We start from the raw sequence: 21117 nt of genomic DNA, 5'->3' as shown, positions 1-21117 counted from the left end.
TAAATGGCAAGTTGCAGGCACGTTAAGCATCTCAATAAAAAGACACCAAAATATTTAGTCGCGCAGTACAACATGGGGTCATATTTGTCAACCTTGACCTTGAAAACAGGAACATTGATGCCAGACAAAATATTTACAAAAAAAAACATTATTTATAATTATTGCATATTCTTTCTTTATAGCTAGTAGTGATTAATTATCATATTTAATATATTAATACAATGTGTGGGATCAGAATCTTTGTTTCTATTGGCTCTGTTGGGCTTCCATACTTTCTCCACGTCCACCAATCATAACAATAGAGGGGCGGGGCCACGTCAGGTTAGGTTGTCACCCTCCCTGGGTAAATAACAAACCACCCACTTCTCTAGTAGCCGACCGAGAGTCAGGAGAAGTTCAACGTGAGCGAAGCGGAGATGACACAGGAGAAAACACTCAGGGCGACTCCCCTGGAGGGCTTCTGACAACGTGACCGACGCCTGCTTGCTCCAGGGTGAGACTTTGTTTGCCCACCTGTGCTCGGGCTTCTCGCAGAGGAGCCGTTTGTGACTGCTAGCGAAGCTCGTTAGCGGCTAACCGCCGCAGCTCGCCCGCTAACTCCCTAGCCGCTTTGCCCCAGTGAAGTGAACGAGTCGCGGCTACTCTTGGAGTTGGATGTACTCCTGTGAGGGGTTCGTTAATGTCGGAGAAGGTGACATCAAAATCGGTACCAGCTGTGTTGTTGTGCTCCTCCGCTGTCCTCTTTATCGTTGGCGGTGTGTGTCCCGACTGCACACCGCTGACTCCACGCATGCTAGCGACGACTGCAGCAAGCTAGCGTGAAGTGTCACAGTAGCTAACGAACCTATCGCCCTTTTTATTTTTTTGTCACTGACCATTTGTGAGTGGATGCTGACAGTGGTACGAGTTTTGGGGAGACCGACGGGGGTTCATCATCCCACCGTAACTGTATTTTCATGTCGTACCACCCGACAGCAAGTAGTCCCTCCAGAAGAACGAGACGCGGAGCATGCAGGAGAAGAAAAGATTTCACATAAGAAGATAGTGGACGTCGGACACAACCGAGTTGAACTGGACTGTGTGGGTAATCGACCACCAAACAGATTTGCATTTGGTGGGCGGACTGACAGAGAAAGTTAAAGATGAAGAAGTTTTCCAGAATGCCAAAGTCCGAGAGCGGCGGGCTCGGAGGGGCGTCCGGGTCCGGCTCCAACTCCGGAGTCAGCAGCTACTTCGGGAAAGTGTTTGCAATCGGCCGGTACCAAGTCACCGTGGAGGAGCTTATTGCAGAGGGTATGTACAGTAGCTAAATATTACAGTGTCTCGTCTGTTTATTGACCTCCCACACTCATTAAACACCCCAACATTGTCTGGGACACACCCGTCATCCCCTGTTTGGAGGGAGTCCTCCCACCGACACAGTGGAGCAGCTCCTCCAGCTTTGCTCCTTTTATGGGTTGATAATTGGTTTGACTCTACAGTAAAAGTACAGTCTGCCCCCCCCCAAACAGCCACTTATTCCTCAATAAATCATCTGCATAGTGATTGAAAAATAGGTCGCTCTCCTCGTCCAAGCTTTACAACTTCAACTGTGACACTAGTGACTTTGAACATGGCTGGATGAATCCTGTTTCCCTATACAGTTTACATCCTGCTTCAGCTGCTCCACCGGGGGCCAAGGGGGGGGGCTGCCCCTAGGATAACAACGTCCAAACCTCCTGTGTCAACATACAGCATGTAAAGATGGAGCCATTTTCAAAACACTATGTCCAACATGTCCCCACAGCTGTTTACTTTTGTCCTTAAAGTTTCTATACAGCTGTTCACATTTTACAAAGCTCTGTTCCACCATAGCTGTACTGAGGAATACATGGTCTTATCATGTAACACTATGATTACATTGCGACATTAAAACGCGTATCAACGGTGGTTTCTGAATAAAGAGGATGACTTAATCAGAGGTTGTGCTTACCCAGCACCGCTCTCATAGATGTCAAAATACTTCTTGCAAACACAAGAAATTTCCATAATGGGTTGGTGCAGGAAAGCCCAGTGTTCAAAAATGTTGAAATGTAGTTAGACGGGCAGAAAATAAGGAAGTGTGTTTAACAAAACAGCTGTTATTTTGCCAATGGTTTCAGTTTCTCAGTCTATTAGTTTTTTATTTTTTTGAGTGCTTGCAGCTAGTTTAGCTCAGCGTGTTTATTGACTAATTGATGATTACGATGTTGAGTAGGAAGAAGTAATTAGTCATAGTAATTTTGCTATTAGACCATACTGGAAAACTGTACAGATGATGTACTGGATTATTTTATAAAGTGATGATACTGCTGGGAAGTTTTGCAGATCAAGTTTTTTTTTTTTTTTTTTTTTTACATAAAACAACTGTCTCATTTTACAACATAATTACTAAAACCATAATAATTATTTGTAGGTTTCTGAGAAAGAAGAACACTAAACAAACAAACATGTCTCTTCAAGTAACACAACACAAATAACACGATTGTAAATGTGATCTCACTCGCTTAAGGGAAAAAACCCCACAAAAAACAAAAACACAAGCTTCTTTGCAAGCTGTGATTAGTCTGTGTCATTGTATAATCATGTGAAGTGGCTGTGACTGTTTTGCTTGCAGGAACACAAGGTTATATTGTGACCTGTGCTCATCATTCTATCCCAAGTAAAGAACTAGGTGCCTGTGCTGCATAGTAAATCCTATAATGGTATGTTTCATTTCAGTTACACTGATTGCTCCATTTAAAAACAGACTAAATGTTGGAGTAAGGTCCCAAAAGTAGCATTTTCCCATAGTCATCATTTTGTAAACGGTACTACAATAAATAAGCAGAATTACTACAGTTAACATACTCTTTTAAAATATATACACAAATTACTATGAGTCTAAAATCTGCTTCCATAAACAGCGACTTGAAAATGCTTTCAGAGTTAATCTTACTGCTTATCATTAGCAAACCACCTGTTGCTGTACTGTCAAAAAAGGGAAGAGTGGCATTGAAAGTGAAGCTAGTTCAGTATTAGTTTACCAAGAGTCCCACTTTGTATTCTCACAGATGTAGTTTTAAAAACTGGACAATAACAGCACTTAAGCAAGGACTTTCTTATACAGAAATAAAACGACTGCCAATAAAAATACTTAATAAAATGTAAGAACAAGCTACTCCATTACAGAAACGGCAATAAATCAGTTAAGTAGCTTTCAACCTATTACTGGTCCACTTCAATTCGCAACGTAAGTACACACGTTACAAGTTTGACGATGTTTTCACATACCTAAATAAAGCACTTTAAACTGTGTGCAAAGAAATTAGAGCACCTCCATTCAACAACCACCAACCAGCTACTTCTCTTCTTCACTGAGGTTTGAGGTCAAGCCCATGTGGCAGGTAACTATTAAAGGGTCTCGTTCTATTTAAAGATTTCAAGTGGTGAAAATGTTGGGTTTGTGTGCCGTTTTTGCCTCTGCCTGTGTGTTTGAGTGACTACGCTGGCAGCAACTGATGTCTACTAATAACTTAATGTAGCAGTTACCTTGAACTGGAACAAGTGAAAACACAACCAGGATAGAGGGCAGGTCTGCTATAATGTGATGTTTCATGTGTAAAGTGAAACTTGCACTGTGTGATAGTAGCAGATCTTATCTTAAAATAATCTTTTCGTGGAGGCTGATCAGCGTGCACAGGCTTGAGCTGTCCGACAAACCTACTGCTGGACAGTGTTTGGCACTGGGTCACTTGTGTGATTGATGTCTAGGTACTGAATGGATCAGCTGATGTTTTTCAGAGGCTCATCTTCCACTCTTTTATTCAACTGTTCGCCAGCAGCTGTGCCAGTTTAATGAAAACCATGAGATTCCTTTAAGGGGAAAAACCATAGTAGTTTTTTCAAGATGAAAAACTCATTAGGCATCTTTCTTTCAGAACTGTGCAAACCTCACAATCTCAAAATGTATTCATAAAGAAACTTCTAACATGATCAAATGTTCTTTTCATAGCACACGTTTAGCTGTTTTTTTCCAGTGACATATCTGCAGAGCCGGGTAATTCTTACACTGAGTAGGAACACAGTCATCTTCCTCCACTTGCATTTAGGCTCTGCGGTTTCTCTTAAGCTCTATCTGATGCTGTCTCCAAGAGGAACACAGACATGACATGTAGAAACAGGATGCATCTGTGTCACCCTTGCTCCACTAACTTACTTATGTCCTAGTCGGGGTCTAAAAGTTTTAGTACTGAGTAGAAAGGTTTGGTAAATTAGCATTCGGAAAAGTTAAATTTTAAATCCAGAGAAGAAAGTGTTTTGTTGCTAAATGCTTTTTTTTTTTTTTTTTAAGTCTTACCTAAGATACTTTTTAAATAGACACACACTGTTCCCATATTCATTACTTTGTACCTGCAGTCTGAATATTTCAACATCCAATTTACCCAACATCTGCTAAACATTTAACAGATAATTGTCTCTGGGAAAATGCCTTGTTGTCCGCTTAACTTGCATAATAGCCCTTATGTTTCACTTATTTATTCATCTGACCATGACTGTTGCATGTCAGCTGTACTTGACTCACTGTACGTAGACAGTAAACAGTTATGTTTTCATGTGTCTGTAATTCTTGGTAAAATGTCACTTATTCTTTTTAATCGACAGGAAGACCTTGGCTCAGTGGTTTCACTTTGTGTCTTTGCCTTTTTACAAGCGTGTTAAGGAATAAATAATTCATAATTCTAATTGGGCTCACATACACCCTTTAAGCATCAGAGCCTTGCAGAATTTGTGTTTCAGTGGTACACTCTGTTCTTGTGTTTTTTCGACCATCTTTGTATAGAAAGCTTCAAAACAAGTCTGACTTTCAGCTAACTGGTATTATCTGTGCAGTTTAGGCAACTCGTGCATGTCACAAAACAAACCTTGTCTCTGAACATGCTGGCTTCACACAACTTTGCCTTGTTTGCATGCTGTCAGCAGACTCTTGAAATGTTTATATCAGGGTCAATGTTTATATCAGGGTCTGTAATGGTGTAATGAATCTGGAAGTCACAGAGTGAGAGGATGAGGCAGTGTAAAATGCGCAGCCTTGTTTGCAGGGACTCCCTGATCACAACTAGCCACCAATCATGTAAACAGAAGGAAACACAAACATTGTTTCCATGCAAACAGATGCTGTGTTCACAGTGAACATGTGGCTTTTTCACCTTGTCCTTTGTCACTCGGGATCTGGACAGATGCCATGCACTCCCCAAACAGGCATTTGGCTTCTGTACTACTAGAAATTTGCAGAACAAATTTGTCAATGCAAATGTGGTAACAGGAAAGAGTTGTTTGTGTGGAGTGCTTTTGATAAGCCCATTGTTGGGAATTTCTTCCCATTGTTGTTTGTTGCAGAGAATATAAAACACTAAGGTTTAGTGATATGGTTGTAGTTAGTATTATGACATAAATAATATTTTTTCACAAATGATTGACTGATGGAAACCCATTTTTCCTCATTTTATTTTTTTTCTTTGATAACAGACGTCACTATCTGAGCGCTCTGGTTTGGCATGTGTTGAAACAACGTAAACAATAAGGCTTTACAGCTGGCAGTTATTACGACAGTAATCATTTTATTCTTCATTATCACCGTTCCATTCTTTTGTTTTGTTCCTGTATGTCTCTCACAGTGCCGTTTACTGTCTGCACACAGCTTAATACTGTACGTCACTGTGTAAAGAGGTTTCTGCAGGTGTTCCTACTAATTTATTCTCGTTTCCCCTGTCTTTTTACACCAATAAGTATATTTTAAATATTCTAAAAATGGTTACGTCAAATTAACAGTAATCACATTAATGCACAGTTCGATTTTCCTTTGTAAATGAACAAATTAAATTACTTTATTTTTTTTTATTTATACTTTCTATGACAACTACTTTGTCAAACAATAGCACAATGTCATCATGTCACAATCCCTGTGAAAGTAAAATAAATAACTGAAAGAAAAAATAAATGATTCACTGAATAAATATTTGATTATTGAGTAGACCTGCGTAGGATAAATGCCTTTTGCAAGCACAAGATGCTTTTTATGTGGTTGCAGTTATAGTGTGTGAGAAGCCTGATTGCTTTGCTTTTCTTTCTTATGGCATAAGAGGGGCTTCATCAATCATTGCAGTACAGGTCAGAGTGTTCCTTTATTATGTTTTTTGTTTTTTTTATGTGAATGACCTGTTTGATCCTCCTTCTCTGCCATTGGAGGTTGGTGAGAATGCATCCCAACTACATTATTAGCATACTGTACTGCTGATGAATAGGCACATTGTGCTCCTTTGTTGTTTTATTCTAGCACCCTAGAAAGAATGCTGGTACAATGCAGCACTTGGTCCTATGATGGGTATCGCTGCCTTTGTGCTTGCTCATTGAGGCCTTCTGTATCTGCCTCTCTGTGTGGCCATCCCTCCCCTCTTTGTGAAATTGCAAATGACAGATTTTCTACCAATTCATCGTCACCCGATCTGAACAGGGCGTCAGTCCAAATGTTGGAGTTGATATCATATGGACGAACATTGCATATGAACAGACACGACAACATTTCACTTTTTAATGTTTATTTTGCATGTTCAAACTGTCAATGCAGCACAAGTCCAATTCAATTGGAATCATGCACAGCTACAGCAACCAGGATGGCACACTGTCTCTGCTATAAAAATATTTAGGAAATTTTTTTAGCTGCACTGGCCTTGAATGAGGTCAGTTTTTATGAATGTGCTCCCAGGTGAGATGTTTTTTTGTCTACCTAATTGGTTCAGCTGTTTGTCTTGTCTTGACTACTTGTTTGTATTTTTTTTGTTAGTGATAAAGCCTTAATAATTGAATCAAGGTTTTATCAGATCCATACTATGATAAGCAAAGGACTGTAATCTTATCAGTAAGTCTGTGTAACACAGTGGACAGTTACTTCCAATCCAGTTCAAAGTTTTTAAATTTTTTTTTCATCATATTAATCCGTGATTGATGGACAGAAACAAGATGCTATTTGTTATGCATAATGAATTATAAATGTCACTATATTGTGTTGGTCCAGTGTCAATAATGATGATCACGATGTTTATTGGTCTCTCCTTTTTCCACATGGATCAGGTACAGGTTTGAAAAGTGATCACAGGCTCATGTGCAGACACTTTACTGCAGAACAGTGACTCGTGCACGACTATATTTGATTAGATGACGAGTCAGAAGTGATGAATGACCGCCTCACTCTTAATAACTGAGGCTGCGTTGCCAGCATGTTACTGTGGTCGGCTAGAGGGTACGTGGAATCTGGAAAAACATTTATCTAATACAGCAGTTTAGTCGTGTCCTGTTGTTTTCAGCCTGCTCTATACAAAGCCTGGGACTGTCATTAGTGAAGAAAACACGTGTAGTGTGAAGTGGACATTAATACACCTGTGTTGTGTGGAATATATTCATGAGGAATCCTTAAAACCTCAGGTCCTTAATGGCTGGATTCATCCTTTTTAGGTAAAGAACCATAAACTTATACTTATACTTTTATATGTAGCCGTAATTTGTAAAATACTAGCTTTGTCTAGTTTGGTGAGGAAAAGCTAAACTGTGCTGATACCATTAACACACTGACATTTATTTAGCCAACACAGCACAAGCTAAACATTCATTTAATACTTCAACACGTCTCTGTGCAGCTGCATTTTTATAATGATTGTTTCTTGGGTCGTTTTGTTTCATTCTAAGGGGATTATTTAGTATACAGACCTCTTTTAAAAAGTCAGTTCAGATGTCAGGGACCAAACATAACTGAATGTAAGATGTCTCCTATGAACGTTTGAGCCAAAAGCTAAAACATGCTGACCATGTTTTAAAACATGTTTTAGTGTGAGCAGCTAAAACATGCTGACCAGTTTTATTTTATATTTCTACTGATCAGAAGCCACTGTTTGATGCCACAGATGCTGCAGGTTGTTGAATAAAATTTCCGTTTGTTTGCCTTTTTACAATGTTGTTCAGTTTTTGTTGATTGACGGAAACATTTTATTTTATCATAGCTTATGTTTACTAAGGATACTTTTTATTTTGTCTTGTCTTCATTATGAAAAGTGGGTCGTCAACATCTTGTGGTCCCTTCACCTCGCCTCAAAAGACGGTTTAACTTTTCAGCTCAGTGGTTCCACGATGGTGGAACGACTAACCTACATCTGCACACTCAGCAGCCTCACTCCCAATTTTCAAAAACCTGCTGAAAACAGAACTCCTCCGCAACTTTCTCCGCACTTAAATCTTAAAAAAACTAAACAAAACAATCTTGCACTTACACCTCATGAGAGGGACACAGCTTATCCTAAAACACTTTACTTTAAAGGTCTTCTCCTTGGCTTACATATTTTTCTTGCCTTGTAGCTCAGTTGCTTTGGATAAAAGCATCTACCAAATAATTATTGTAAATGTATTAGTAATAGCAGAATTATTATTATTAATACACAATCACTAAAGATCACTTGTTGTAAAATGACCACACTGTTTACTGGCATTCATTTTGCTTGTGTCATTGGTGGAAAAAAACAACTTTTGTGTCTGGCAGTGAATCTGTCTTACTATTTTATGCTTATTTTGTTTCCTGCAATCCAGATGCACTTCATCAGTTTGACCAGTGCTGTATTTATATTTTAATCAAGTATATTTAATTAAGACCATAGGTTCTCTGTTTTGTAAAATGTTTGAAACTCTGCATATTTCAACCTGGAAAGAAACCTAAAAGTTTAATTGTGTATAGGAGGGTGTTAAACGTCTTTATCTACTTTTCTCTGCACTGCTGCTGTGTTTTTATCTTTGCATATCCTTTTCCTCCAGCAGCACAGTTTAATCATAACGCCTCTAAAACACAGCCACTTGTATTTAACTTTTTATGGACTTACTTCTAAGAAAGACTTCACACACTCATACTGGTCTTTAAAATTAGATGGATAAAAACTGAATAAAGAGGGTAGAGTTGTAGTTCAAGTTGACAGCTTCGTGAGGCGTACCAGTGGTGTTTGCAGTTCTCACTTATCAGTCAGGAATTACTTTCTGCACCAGTACACCAGTACGCTGTTGCTTTCTTCAGCAGACAGATTTGTTTGTAGAGTAGAAGTTTATTTTTTGAGACTTGTTTATTATAGGTTGTTAGCAGAGTTTGACTGACATTTTGGACTTATAATTGCTGCTTTCAGGATATAATTAAGAATGTTGTGTTCATCCCCCTGTTGTCTTTATTTCTTAGTGCACATTTAAGAAAAGATCTGGACTCTACACAGTTAAAGTAAAATGTGTGTGTCCTCTAAAACTTATTGAAACACAGTCAGCGTGCTGCTGATGTCCAAACACAGTCCCAGATGTTGGAACATTTGGTTTTCAGCTGTGTGTCCTATCTGAATGCATCATTCATTCATTTTGGTCCACTATGCTCGCAGCATCCCACTGCCTCCTCTGTGGTTTGGCAGATTGACATCTTCACCTCTAAAAGTTTAAAAATATCTGACCTGCAGCAACCTTTCTATGGCCACACATAGTTGTCAGTAAGAGAGAAGGAAGAAACCTGTGACAGAGATTTTAAGTATTTTCAGTTTGGTTAAGTAAACCATAGTAAAGGGATGCCACATTAACTAAAGTTATGAAACCCTAACAATGATACAATTGAAACAATTAGCTGCCATCTATTTGCAATCAGAATGGGTTTTTTTTTTTTTTTTTAATCAAGAAGACCAAGGCCAGTTTTCAACCTTGAAAGGTCCAGAAAAAAAAAACACAAGGTGGTGTGGTGTTGTGTCAGGGAAAAAGCTCACAGAGTGCAGAATCTCTCAACTGCTTGCTAAAAGCAAGTGCATGTCTATTTTTAGGCCACCAGCCTGTGCCACTGATGTTTTCTGTGTTGCTATAGTGTAACTCTTGAGGACTCAAGAGAAATGGATTAAGCAGTGTTCTTAACAGGTAGCGTAAAGTGGGTTACAAGTGCTTGATGTTTGGAAACGTATGTGTGTCAGTGCCTGATGAACATGGAAAGTCAGTTAAGGTGTGTTTGAATGTGAATGTGCTTCAAATACATAGCAGGCACCCTAACCTTCATTGATTACTATGATAAACTGACTGTTGTTGCTCATACTAAAACATTTGAAACTAAATAATTGCATCTGCCTTTACTTAAGTCATGCAGGCTTGTTGTAACTTCAGTATCACCAGTACCAATAGATGTTTGGCTTCTACACCAACAAGCCAGAAAACAAAAGTATTAGTCTGTGTAATACCAAATCTCAAAGGATTTGCTAAAGCACAAGGGATCAAAAAGTCATTATTGGTAATTAGCAGGAGCAGCTGGCAGAGCATTGCAAACTGGCAAAGACCTTGAAGCCAGCTATTGCAAATTTGTTTCCTACTTTTACTATAGATAAATGTCACCTGTTATTCCACATGAAGAAAAAAAGCAATGTAGAGAGAGCATACACATATTCTGAGGTCTTACTGTGGATCAGTATCCTGCATTAGTGTGAGGTTCTGTAGATGGGAAAGGAAAATGTTCAGTCAATCCAGGGTATTGAGCTCTGACTAAAATGCATCAGAATTACTTGAAATATTAATGTGTTTTGAGGAATCACCTTCCAAGTGTAATTCTTAAGAACAATTACTTGCAGGGAATTTCAGGAAGAAGGCCAAGAGGAAATCTGCAGACAAACCAACTCTTTTGATCTGTTTGTTTTTATTTTAAAGTAGGAAAGGTGTTATAAATGACGTAATAGGACCATCCTTCCAGTATTCACAGAACATTTTATATTTATTTACATGTTCCTGCAAGCTACAATGTAGGTCTAAGATCTGTCATGCTTTTTGTAATGTAGTACAACTACAATCAACTTAAGTTAAATCTTCTTATGCTTATCTCCATGCTTTACCGCTGTGAAGATTTGTAGGGGAAGTGTTGGGGGTGTATGTTAGGGGATGGGGGCCTCCAGGAGGAAATGCCTAAGCCTGCTCCAAATGTTCTCCAAAGAAATGGCATTTTCCCCACTTTTTTTAAATGCAGGTTTACAGCTGAAAGAGGCACTTTTGAATTGAACTGCGTTCTTTGTTTGTAGCTTTTTAACAAGCTAGGACATGGCTTGGTAAAGTATAAAGCGGCGGGTTGAAAAGCAAGATGCTGAGTGAGACAGATGAACAGAAAAAGACGGTTGTTTGTAAAGTGATCTGTTATCACAGATGACATGCTAACCTCTTTGCTTTGTGCCTGAGCAGAAACTATAAATGGATCACCTCTGTTCACAGCATGTTGCTAAAACCTCTAATCCTTCCTTATTGAGACACTCCTACCTCTTTTCTCCTTGCCTGTATCACAAGGCTTGCTGAGTATCTGCTTTGCAAAGGCTGCTGAGATCCTCTTTCAAGGAGGCTGTCATGTGGGCTGCCTGTAACTGTCCTAGTTAGTCAGGGTTTGCAGTGATGTCAGGGTCCCTAGTGTTGGATTCATGACTGGGGAAAAATCTCCAGTAATTACAGCCTTTGCCTCACTACCAGGCTTTAGTGTCGGTACACCCCTTCTTTCTTCTTGGCCTGGTGATTTTGGGGTTTTCCGCTCAACTGTTCCTGACAACTGACCATGTCCTCATGGTGAAGTGCTTCCATCCCCTCTCCACAGTGCAGCCAGCTAACAGACAAGCAGAGAAAAGAGGAATAGTAATGTTGAGACGTGACTAATGGGGATTGAGTACCAGAGTTAGACATGCTTATCTGCATGGTGTCAGTTACATTTCTGTATTTGAAAATCACACTGTGTGTGCATATCTGTATTATGAGTCGGTGTAACTTAATTTGGATCGAATCATCTTTTGATTTGCATGTACATCTGTTAACAAAACCTGTGCTGGTGTCAAATCACTGAGCCATAGTGAGCTACAGATTGCCTTAGCGATGCGAGGACTCAAGAAGGCAAATGAGTCATGAAATATGGGAAAGAAAAACTGTACAGTTTGTATAGAAGTTTCGAAATCCTTCTTCTAAATGAACTCAATAGTTTTTATTGAGAGAATAGAAAAAGACACTGAGCATAAAGAAGTATTGTTGATGCTTATTTTTATTGGCTCTTGTCGATAATTAATTCATAAAACATCCAGAGGGCAAATAAAAAGTGTTTACCATGTTACCACTCTTAAGTCAGCCACAGATAGTTGTAAATAGGAAGCACGTGTTACTGAGATTCAAGAACAGCTTGAGAACAACTTGTCCTGTACAGTAAAGAAAATAATAAACCAGTGTTTTCAGTTAAAATCTAAAATCCCTTCCTGTTTTCCTTTAGACAAAATGAAACTATCAGCCATTGGTTTATTTCTATTTCATCTTTATTAGAAAAACAGCTCTGTGGTTACATGAGTATCCTAGTCATCATTCTTGCCTAGTCTGTTTTTCCGAGTCTGCACACATGACATTTGCATCCTCGACTCCGGTTTGCTTCTTGTTGTTGCAATTATTCATGTGTAGCCTGTGTCACTCAGTTGCAACCAGCTGTGTTGTCGTTTTTGGTTATTGCCGGTCTCCTGTACAGTGAGAGACCTTTTGTGTTGTTTCAGGGGTCCCTTATTTGTCCAGGAAGTTGGTATGCTGGACACAAAGCCCCTCTAAAATAAACTATTCCAGAGCCACTCAGGAGAATAATTCACTAAATAGCATACCACTTATGCAGCTGGCATAGTCATAGGAGGCAACAAAAGGCCCAGGATAGTGGTTCAGTGAGAACCTGATCTTGGAGTGTATGGCCCCAGTCAGTCTCAGATGAGGCCAGCAGACTGACAGCGAGGCAGCTTTTGGTGGGATGACTTAAGCTAAAGCCTCTATCTTCACTAAACTTTCCAGCAGCCACTTCCTCTAGGGTGATGCAACACTGGCTGCAAGGTTTGGTGAACTACACTGTTTGTAATGACAGACCATATAACAGCTATTGTCAGGGACTCACAGGAAGGATTGTCCGTCTAGACTTGTTTGCTACTGTATATTCTCTCAACAGATATACTGTATACTGACTAGAATCAGTACACCTTTTCTATCACTGTCGTTTGTGCACCTCAAAATCAACAGTCTTTACTAGGTGTAAAGTAACACAGAGGTTTAACCATGTACAGTATGCAAAAACAACCAACTCTTCCCAGCCACTTGGCCCTTTTCCCAGTCAAATGTATTCTGCCTTATAAAAGCTGTCATCTCGTCTATGAAACCCCCACATCTTCCTGCCTTCTTTATTACCTTAGTTTGATCTTGACTATGTCTGCATCCTACGTCTTTGTGTCAAAGCAGCATATAAAGGTTGAAATTTGTGAAAGATGACTCACAGGTAGCTTTTTCTTTTACAACAGGATGATAACAAGATTCTTTATCACTTATGATTAGGTTTCGGCTTTCAGCAACGAGCCAACCCGCTGTTTAAAAGTAACTCTTCCACCAGCCTGTGTCATATGATTTCCTTTCTTGCCTGAGGTTCACCCTCATCTCCCGAGTGTCTGGATGCGTCTGCACTCAAACTGCCTTGTTACAGAAAATCATTTTAAGGCCAGCCCATCATCAAGCTAACCTTGGCTAACAGGGCAGACAAAGGCAAATCAATAAACAGCACCCAGCAGGTGTAAACAGCCCTGATTCTTGTACTATCTTGAGAAGGCAGCAGGTCTACAGATACTGTACAACTGCTCAATTTACACATGCAGTAAAATATCAGCATGTTTTCTTTCTATTCATTATTTCAACTAGTTTTAATTTATAATATTTCCCCCTGCATAATATTTTTCTAAGCTTTTTTTTTTTTAGTTTTTTCTTGTCTTATCATTAGCGTTTATGTTTAATTCTATGTTTTAAATTGTTTTGTCTATAGTAGCTAACCCTGACCTTGTGACTAGTATTTTGTTTGTTGCTGTTGATCTGAAGATGTTTTTGAAACTAGGCACTAAAACTGCACAAGATAAAATACACTTATCCAGTGCTGCTCAAAATGTGCTGTCACTTTGTTCGTGGTTTATGGTTTCTCTTTTACACTATCAGATGTAATGTCTTGCTTTATTATCTATATCAGCTGCGGCCCTTCTGTAGCAGTTTCAGTTTTGTCATTAACTGCCTGTTCATCTCTCTGTTTTCATCAGTCACCCCTTCCAATCTGATAATGTCTACCGTAGTAACTTTCACTGTTGTGACAACATACAAGCAAATACTAAGTGGACTTTCAAATCCTCCAGCCTTCTGCTCTGAAAGGGACACATTGGTTTAACCTGCATGCATTTGTTTTTCTACCTAGGCCTCAGAAGTTGTGTTGTGAGGACAGTGCAACATAAATAATAGTTTAAATGTAGTGTGGAAGTCCTTTGTGCCCATTGGTCAGTTTAACTACCCTCCCCTTCTGCTTGTGCACAATCCAAATATGTGCTGTTTTTGTTAGGCAACAAGCAAGCCATTGTAGAGCCTTCTTTTTCTGGCTGGTGGACTTTGATGCCCACTTCTCCATGACTCAGTCAACCCCTTCTGATGAGACACAGGACTGTCCCATCCTTGTGATGGTGTCCCTGTAGCCAGAAAAGCACACAGGACAGTAAAGATCCTACTAAATCTCCACTCACCCAGAGCAATTTTAGCTTCTTGTAAAACCTGGCTGTATTTTATAAAGCAAATAACTTAATTTACTCTGGGATTAGACCCAATTGGAGTTAGGCCAGTGTAAGCCAAAAAAGCTTAAACTGCTGCCTCATGAAATGAGGCGAGTTGGCAGCTGTTAAAATATCAGCTTTTAGAGGCCTTTTTCTACAATCCTTTGATTACACATAATCCGATTGACACCAATTTTTGTACATCAGTGTTAAGAGAAGATCAGGGTGTTTTCAGCACTGTCAGCACAACTAAAGCATTTAGTAAAACAAATGTTTGATCATATGCAGCTCAGCAGAAATGTGTAATTTCTGTTTTGTTAATAAAATTTCTAATAGATCAATAATTTACATTTACATTTTGTTTGCAATGTGGATCTTATTCTGTTAATGTTGCTTTTACAAAACATGAGCCATGTGAGGCAAAGAGCCATGCCTCATGTGACCACTGCCAACATAATCGCATATGGTTCCTCAAATTCAACCCTCAAGACTCTTTTATATATAAATATTATATTAATAACACTCCTTGTAAGGTAAGTTTCATGTATGTGAAGGACTCAATCATGCTAATACCAACTTCTTGTGTGTTTTTTAGGAGGCTTCTCTGTGGTGTTTCTGGCTCGTACGCACAGCGGCGTCCGCTGCGCTCTCAAAAGGATGTACGTCAACAACGTCCCAGATCTAAATGTCTATAAGAGGGAGATCACTATCATGGTGAGAGCAGCATCACAGTTTTGCTGTAAACATTATCTCTCAACCCTCAAGTCTTCCTGTTTGTGTTTATCTTACATATGTTCATTGCACATTAGTTTTGATTTACACTGATAATAATATGATAGAACATGACATTAATATTAATACACAAGCTTCGATCTCATCCCTCTCCAGTTGTATTATTACAACTGATCGTCTAAGATTTTCCTGAGGGCATTCTGACTACTATATTCTTAGGTATTAAATATAAGCACATAATTCCTCATTGACATAAGACAAAAGTTATGATAAAGACACTGTTTCCCATAATGCAAAAAAAAAAAAAAAAATCTGTTGGGTTTTCTTGCATTTCTAGTTTGGCAGGAACAAGGAAAGGATTTTGGTGTGTACTGGGAGACACTGTTCTAATACAGCTGGTGTAATGATCTGTCACACAGAGCTGGCAATCACATGATTACATCTGATAGTTCAAGGTGTTTCTATGTCATTCAAAGTTACAAATTCTCATTTGTTCTGAAATAAACCAGATGCATACAACTTTGGAAACAGCAGATGTCTCGTCACATTTGACCCCAGTGTGTCAGTGAACAGCTCACTCTGAGCTGTTTGGGCAGCTTTGTGTGTCTATTCACTCCCACATCAGCTGGAACAATGTGTAGTACTCAACCACAGATACACAGCTGACCTTAAACACTGACACAGTTCTGGCCTGTTGGGACACATCCTTAGGTGTGTCGGTTACCACAACACAGCACAGCAGCCTCTCTTGTCATGCCGGGATTAAATGACTTAAACACCTTAATTTGGCAAATGAATAAGTTAGGTAATATTAACTGACGTAAAACATCAGCATGGTGTAAGAACATAAAAGAAAACAAAAAGCTTTCTTGCTACACAGTAGTTTGACTGCAGAGACGAGGCTGGATGGAATCCACCTGTCAACTTTTTGGACTGTTTTTCTATAAGGGTGGGAGTACTGGGAGTTTTTCCTCTTTGCTTTTGTTGCATTGATTTACACTGCTTGTACATGGACAGCAATTTCCCCTGGGGATTTACAGGTTCTTTGAATCTCCTAGCCTTAACTAGGAGGTGTAATCAAATGCCACTTCAACTTTAGTTGATTCTTATACATTTTGTTGTTGGTGGTTTTTCCTCAGAATAGATCTGAAAGTAGGCAGTGTTGTATGTGCATTTAGTCATTTGGCTGATGCTTTTATCCAAAGTGTGTTACAAGTAAGGAACTCACAACAGGGACAACTGTTTGACACTGCTATGGCACTTTGCAAGTTGGAACATAAATACTCAAACACTTGCTGATTGAGGCAAAAGTGTGTCTACACATTCTGCATTTAAATGTTTTGTAGTTGTCCCAATAAATACTTCTTTGTTCTTTAGGGTTTGTGTAGTAGGATTTATGTCCTTAACAATAAAAATCAAGTTATAAATGTTTCCGTTTTTGTTCCTGCTCATTATTTCTCATTATTACTTTGTGTCTTTCTGTCGTATATCACCCACCCTTTTTATTCTACTGGCAGAAGGAGCTGTCAGGCCATAAGAACATTGTTGGTTACCTGGACTCCACAATCAGTGCTGTGTCAGACAGCGTCTGGGAGGTCCTGATCCTCATGGAGTACTGTAAAGGTACAGCCACTCTGTAAATACACACCTGCAAGCATATCATGACATCACACCTGTTTTACATTCATTTACAGTTGAGATTTTTTCCTCTAACTTCAAAACATATCAAATGAACTAAAGACATTCTAACGTTCAGTTAAAGCAAAGGAATATTTTAAATATTTGAGTTGAAAATATTTGTTGCAAATTGGAGTTTCAGGTGAATCTTATCATAAATTGCTGTAATGACCTAATGGTTTTATGTTTTATTGCTGCATCTGTCCTTTGTTTTGTCTGTACTGATAATGGCAGCTCGCTGACTCAGCTGGAAAGGGTTTACCTTCAGTTTAGATGCAAACATTACTCTGCTTACTGAGAATAATCATATGGTTAGATGAAGCCTTTACCTAATGTATTTAGTTAACTTAGGCAAAAACATTTCATCCTAAATCTCTGACCAGCATTGTTGGTGATTTGCCAGACCTGAGCTGATGACCTGTCTGGAATGCTATAACTGTTCTTCCACCTTTTTGTTGCAGCGGGTCAGGTGGTGAAGCAGATGAACCAGCGGTTGAATGTAGGCTTCAGTGAGGCCGAAGTCCTCCACATCTTTTGTGACGCCTGTGAGGCTGTAGCCCGCCTACATCAATGCAAGACGCCCATCATCCACAGAGACCTAAAGGTGAAGCAGATCTTCCTTCATTCTTCCCATCGTCCTGCTCCCTGCCCATCACAATTTCCAAGGGCCCAGAATGACCTCTTCAGATAAATTGTTTTGTCAGACCAACAGTCCAAAACCCAAGGATTTTAATTTACAGAGAAAATTAACAGAAAAAACGCTGTCACCTTTATAGAAGCTGGAACCAGATAATTTGGGGAATTTCTGGTTGCTAAATAACTTGAACCTTTCATTGCTGACAAATAATGTTGTTCAGAGTGATCATTTAATTTAGCCTCTAATTCCAACTCTTAACATTAATCAATGATCATGACTTTTTCCAAACTACTGACTGCAGTGTGATGTGTGGTAACAGCTGCAGTAAGCAAAAAAGTTTCCACATTCTTTGTTGTTAACATCAAGTAGGTGATTTTAGAAAGGGAGAAAGAAAATATTCCAGGAAACGGGAACAAAGTTAGTTACTATGAGTGGTTAAAGGCGTCCTTGGGTGTTTTGAAAGGTGCCAACATATACAGTTATAAATATTTTTATTCAGGAGATATAGGTACTTTCACTTGAATGGGTATTAGGTTTAATGTCAGGTGATGTTTATAAACTTAAGTGATTAAAATCTGCTTGCTCAGCAGGAGAAGGAATTCTTTGGTTTCACTTTACTGCTCATATAAAACTTCTCAGCTTCCTCTTATGCTCCCCGCTTCCTCTGCCAGCTTGTTCTCTTATTTCCTCTACTTCCTCTAGTCGGATAGCCTCAGGTCATAGCTTATTCACCTCCTTTTCCTCTTTCTCCTCCACCTCCTCCTACATCTTGAAATTCCTCACTAACTTGAATAGATTTTGAAATCAAGAGTGGCTACGAGCCAGATTTACCCTCATTTTGCTGATGCTTGGAGGCTGGTGGTAATTTCCCAGCCTGGCTGAATTCACTTCAGTGCCCCATCAGTGGGCTGCTGTACTCTGTCCAGTTGGACAAGCCTCTAAACAGTGTGGTCCCTTCAGCTTCACAAGCCTGTCCTCTGTTCGCTGTCTATCTGTTCAGCCTACATGGCTTACATAACATCGTAGGGACACAAAAGACCACGGGGGCCCAGTCACGCATCGTGAGGGGAAGTGAGAGTGCAAAAAAGCCCCTTAACCCTGAGCTGTCAACAGTATTGAGACAGCCTTGCTTTCATTAGCTTAGTTTTTGCTATGACGGTTTGAGATTTTGTTTCCTTCTGGTTGTCTTTTCGGTCCCTCACACTCACTTTTTAAATCTCTTTCATTTTCACTTTTGACATTTTGTGATGTTTATGATACTTTTAGCTGGTCTCATCTTTGTTCCACTTTCTTCTGTCTCCTCTCTTTCTCTTCTTTCCAATGTTTTCCTCTACCTGCCTTTTATTTTTATTTCTTTCACCACTTACTCAGTCATTGCTCATACCATTGTTTGCTGATGTTGCAGATTACTCTGGCTTGGAGTATCTCTGCAGTAGCCCTAAAAATGAAAGTATGAACGAACACCCAAAGAAACATCAGTTAACATAAAAATGAGAAGCTGATCTGTTTCAAGAGATATCTGCCATGTAATTGACGTTTGCCTTCTGGCAAACTTTTACATGTGACTTTATCCAGTTTTTGTCATCTATACTCATTACATGGTTCATCTGAAATGCACTATGTCTACTTGTCTAGCTAGTATTAAATTATTTGTTGTAAAAAAGAGACTTTGGAAAGATGCCGCTCATGCTCACAGCTTCTGCTAAGTTATACGGGATGCAGATTCTTCATGTTGTAGAGTCATTGTAAAACCTGTTCTGCATGAGAACTATGAGGAAATACAGAGCAATGACAGCAGCATTTTTTTCTTGTGGACCTTTTATTTTGAGCAGCTGCATTTAACACTTGTACCAATTAAGTTCAAAAATAGTTTTTATTTGACTAGATCTCTCTCAGGTTTAAAATGTAAAATGTGATGCCTCAAATACACACGGCTAAATACAACAAACTAAGAAATAAGGTTAAACGTTGTCAAAACAGCAGAAGCTATCATTTTCTTTTCCTATTCTACTCCCATGCATCTTAATCATCTGTTGCTGTTTTCCTTCTTTCTTACAGCTAATGCATTATTATTAGATTATAATAGCTTATATTCAGCTGCACATTTTTAATGCTCTTATTTTATTTATGTATTTATTTTTTTAGGCTTCCCTTTGTTTTTTTTCCCCCCATCAGAAAGTCTGAAACCTTTATCTCTTCCTTCACCAGGTTGAAAATATACTGCTGAACGACCAGGGACATTATGTGCTGTGTGACTTTGGCAGTGCCACTCACAAGGTTTTGCTGCCACATAAAGATGGAGTGACTGCTGTGGAGGATGAGATTAAGAAGTAGGTTTTTTTTTTTCTTCTTTTTTTTAAGCCAGTCAAAAACATCTTATATAATTGCTTTAGTTATCACAGTGATGTGTAAAGGCGACATGCTCATTTAAAAACCATTGCCAATAATGACCAAGAATATTTTTAAAATGCAGGAGCGTTACCTGCATTTTGAGCATGAACATAGTTTCTTCTTAGGGGCCTCTGAAGAACAATCAAGGTTGAGTTCAAGCAACTAAATGCCTGTAGGATAAGTGAAGCTAATGCCTCTAGATTACTACAATAAAAACGGTGTGATAGAAATATATTGATGTTTTAACAGAGTTATGGAGCTGACTTTCCAGCTAGTATAAAAAATGAGTCGGCAACAGAGAGCAAGAGAAACTGAACCAGACTATTTCTTGATTGATTGAATGTTGTTAAATTTAAAAGCTAAAAAATAACTGTAGACCACTCATTAAAACTTTTTCAATCTTTTGCCACCTCTGCACATCTGTTGTACAACCCTCCTTCAAACATCACAGAAGCACACAAGAGTAAATTACTAAGAACAATACAGTTCTGTGGTTTGTGCCAAAATTGCCTCAAAGCTACTGCCTTGTGTATTTACTGGCTTTATGTGCCTCATTTTTATGTTTTTTTTTTTTTTTTCAAACAGAAACAGGAAAGCACAAAGAGAAATTTGAAGCTTAATTTAGTTCCTTATGTTCAAAATGGGGCATAACTAGCAGATGTATTTGGTGTAGCTTTTATACTAACAGGGCAACAGATTAGCCTGCTGTTTCCAAGCTTAAGCCATACTGCTGTTAAGCTCTCTCAATACAATCCCAATATAAAGTGAAATACAAAGTGAAATTTGGAGTGTTGCCATATGGCTATCAAATATAGTGTTGCATTCAACATGTGGCAAGTCATCCACAAAGTAAAAGAGTGAACGTTGGGAGCAAATCAGAATAGCTTAGGTTCTGTACTTCTAAACTCTCACACAACGTTAAACAATTACAACTTTGTTTAGCCTTGCAGATGATAGTGTATTGGGAGGTGTTACAGTAAATGTCAGATTACCTGCAATTTGGCTTTGCATTGTGCTATACAGTTGCTGTGT

General features: G+C 38.9%; 1 protein-coding gene across 2 annotated transcripts in view; it reads left to right on the top strand.

Annotated features, from left to right (window-relative positions):
* The first annotated feature begins 349 nt into the window (after positions 1–349).
* The window catches only part of bmp2k (BMP2 inducible kinase), a 37971-nt gene continuing 17203 nt past the window's right edge, over positions 350–21117 (top strand). Inside the window, exons 1-5 of one of the 2 annotated variants that reach the window (XM_026343867.1) lie at positions 350–1293; positions 15244–15362; positions 16898–17003; positions 17519–17661; positions 19903–20024. In XM_026343867.1, the coding sequence (XP_026199652.1) occupies positions 1143–1293; positions 15244–15362; positions 16898–17003; positions 17519–17661; positions 19903–20024 (641 nt within the window). In that variant the 5' untranslated portion in view covers positions 350–1142. The remainder of the gene's footprint in view (positions 1294–15243; positions 15363–16897; positions 17004–17518; positions 17662–19902; positions 20025–21117) is intronic. The other variant, XM_026343866.1, reaches the window with a different exon arrangement.

This window comes from Anabas testudineus, chromosome 9 (genome assembly GCF_900324465.2).
Source record: "Anabas testudineus chromosome 9, fAnaTes1.2, whole genome shotgun sequence".
In the NCBI taxonomy this organism is placed as follows: Eukaryota; Metazoa; Chordata; class Actinopteri; order Anabantiformes; family Anabantidae; genus Anabas; species Anabas testudineus.
This window is presented reverse-complemented; position numbering and strand designations above follow the sequence as displayed.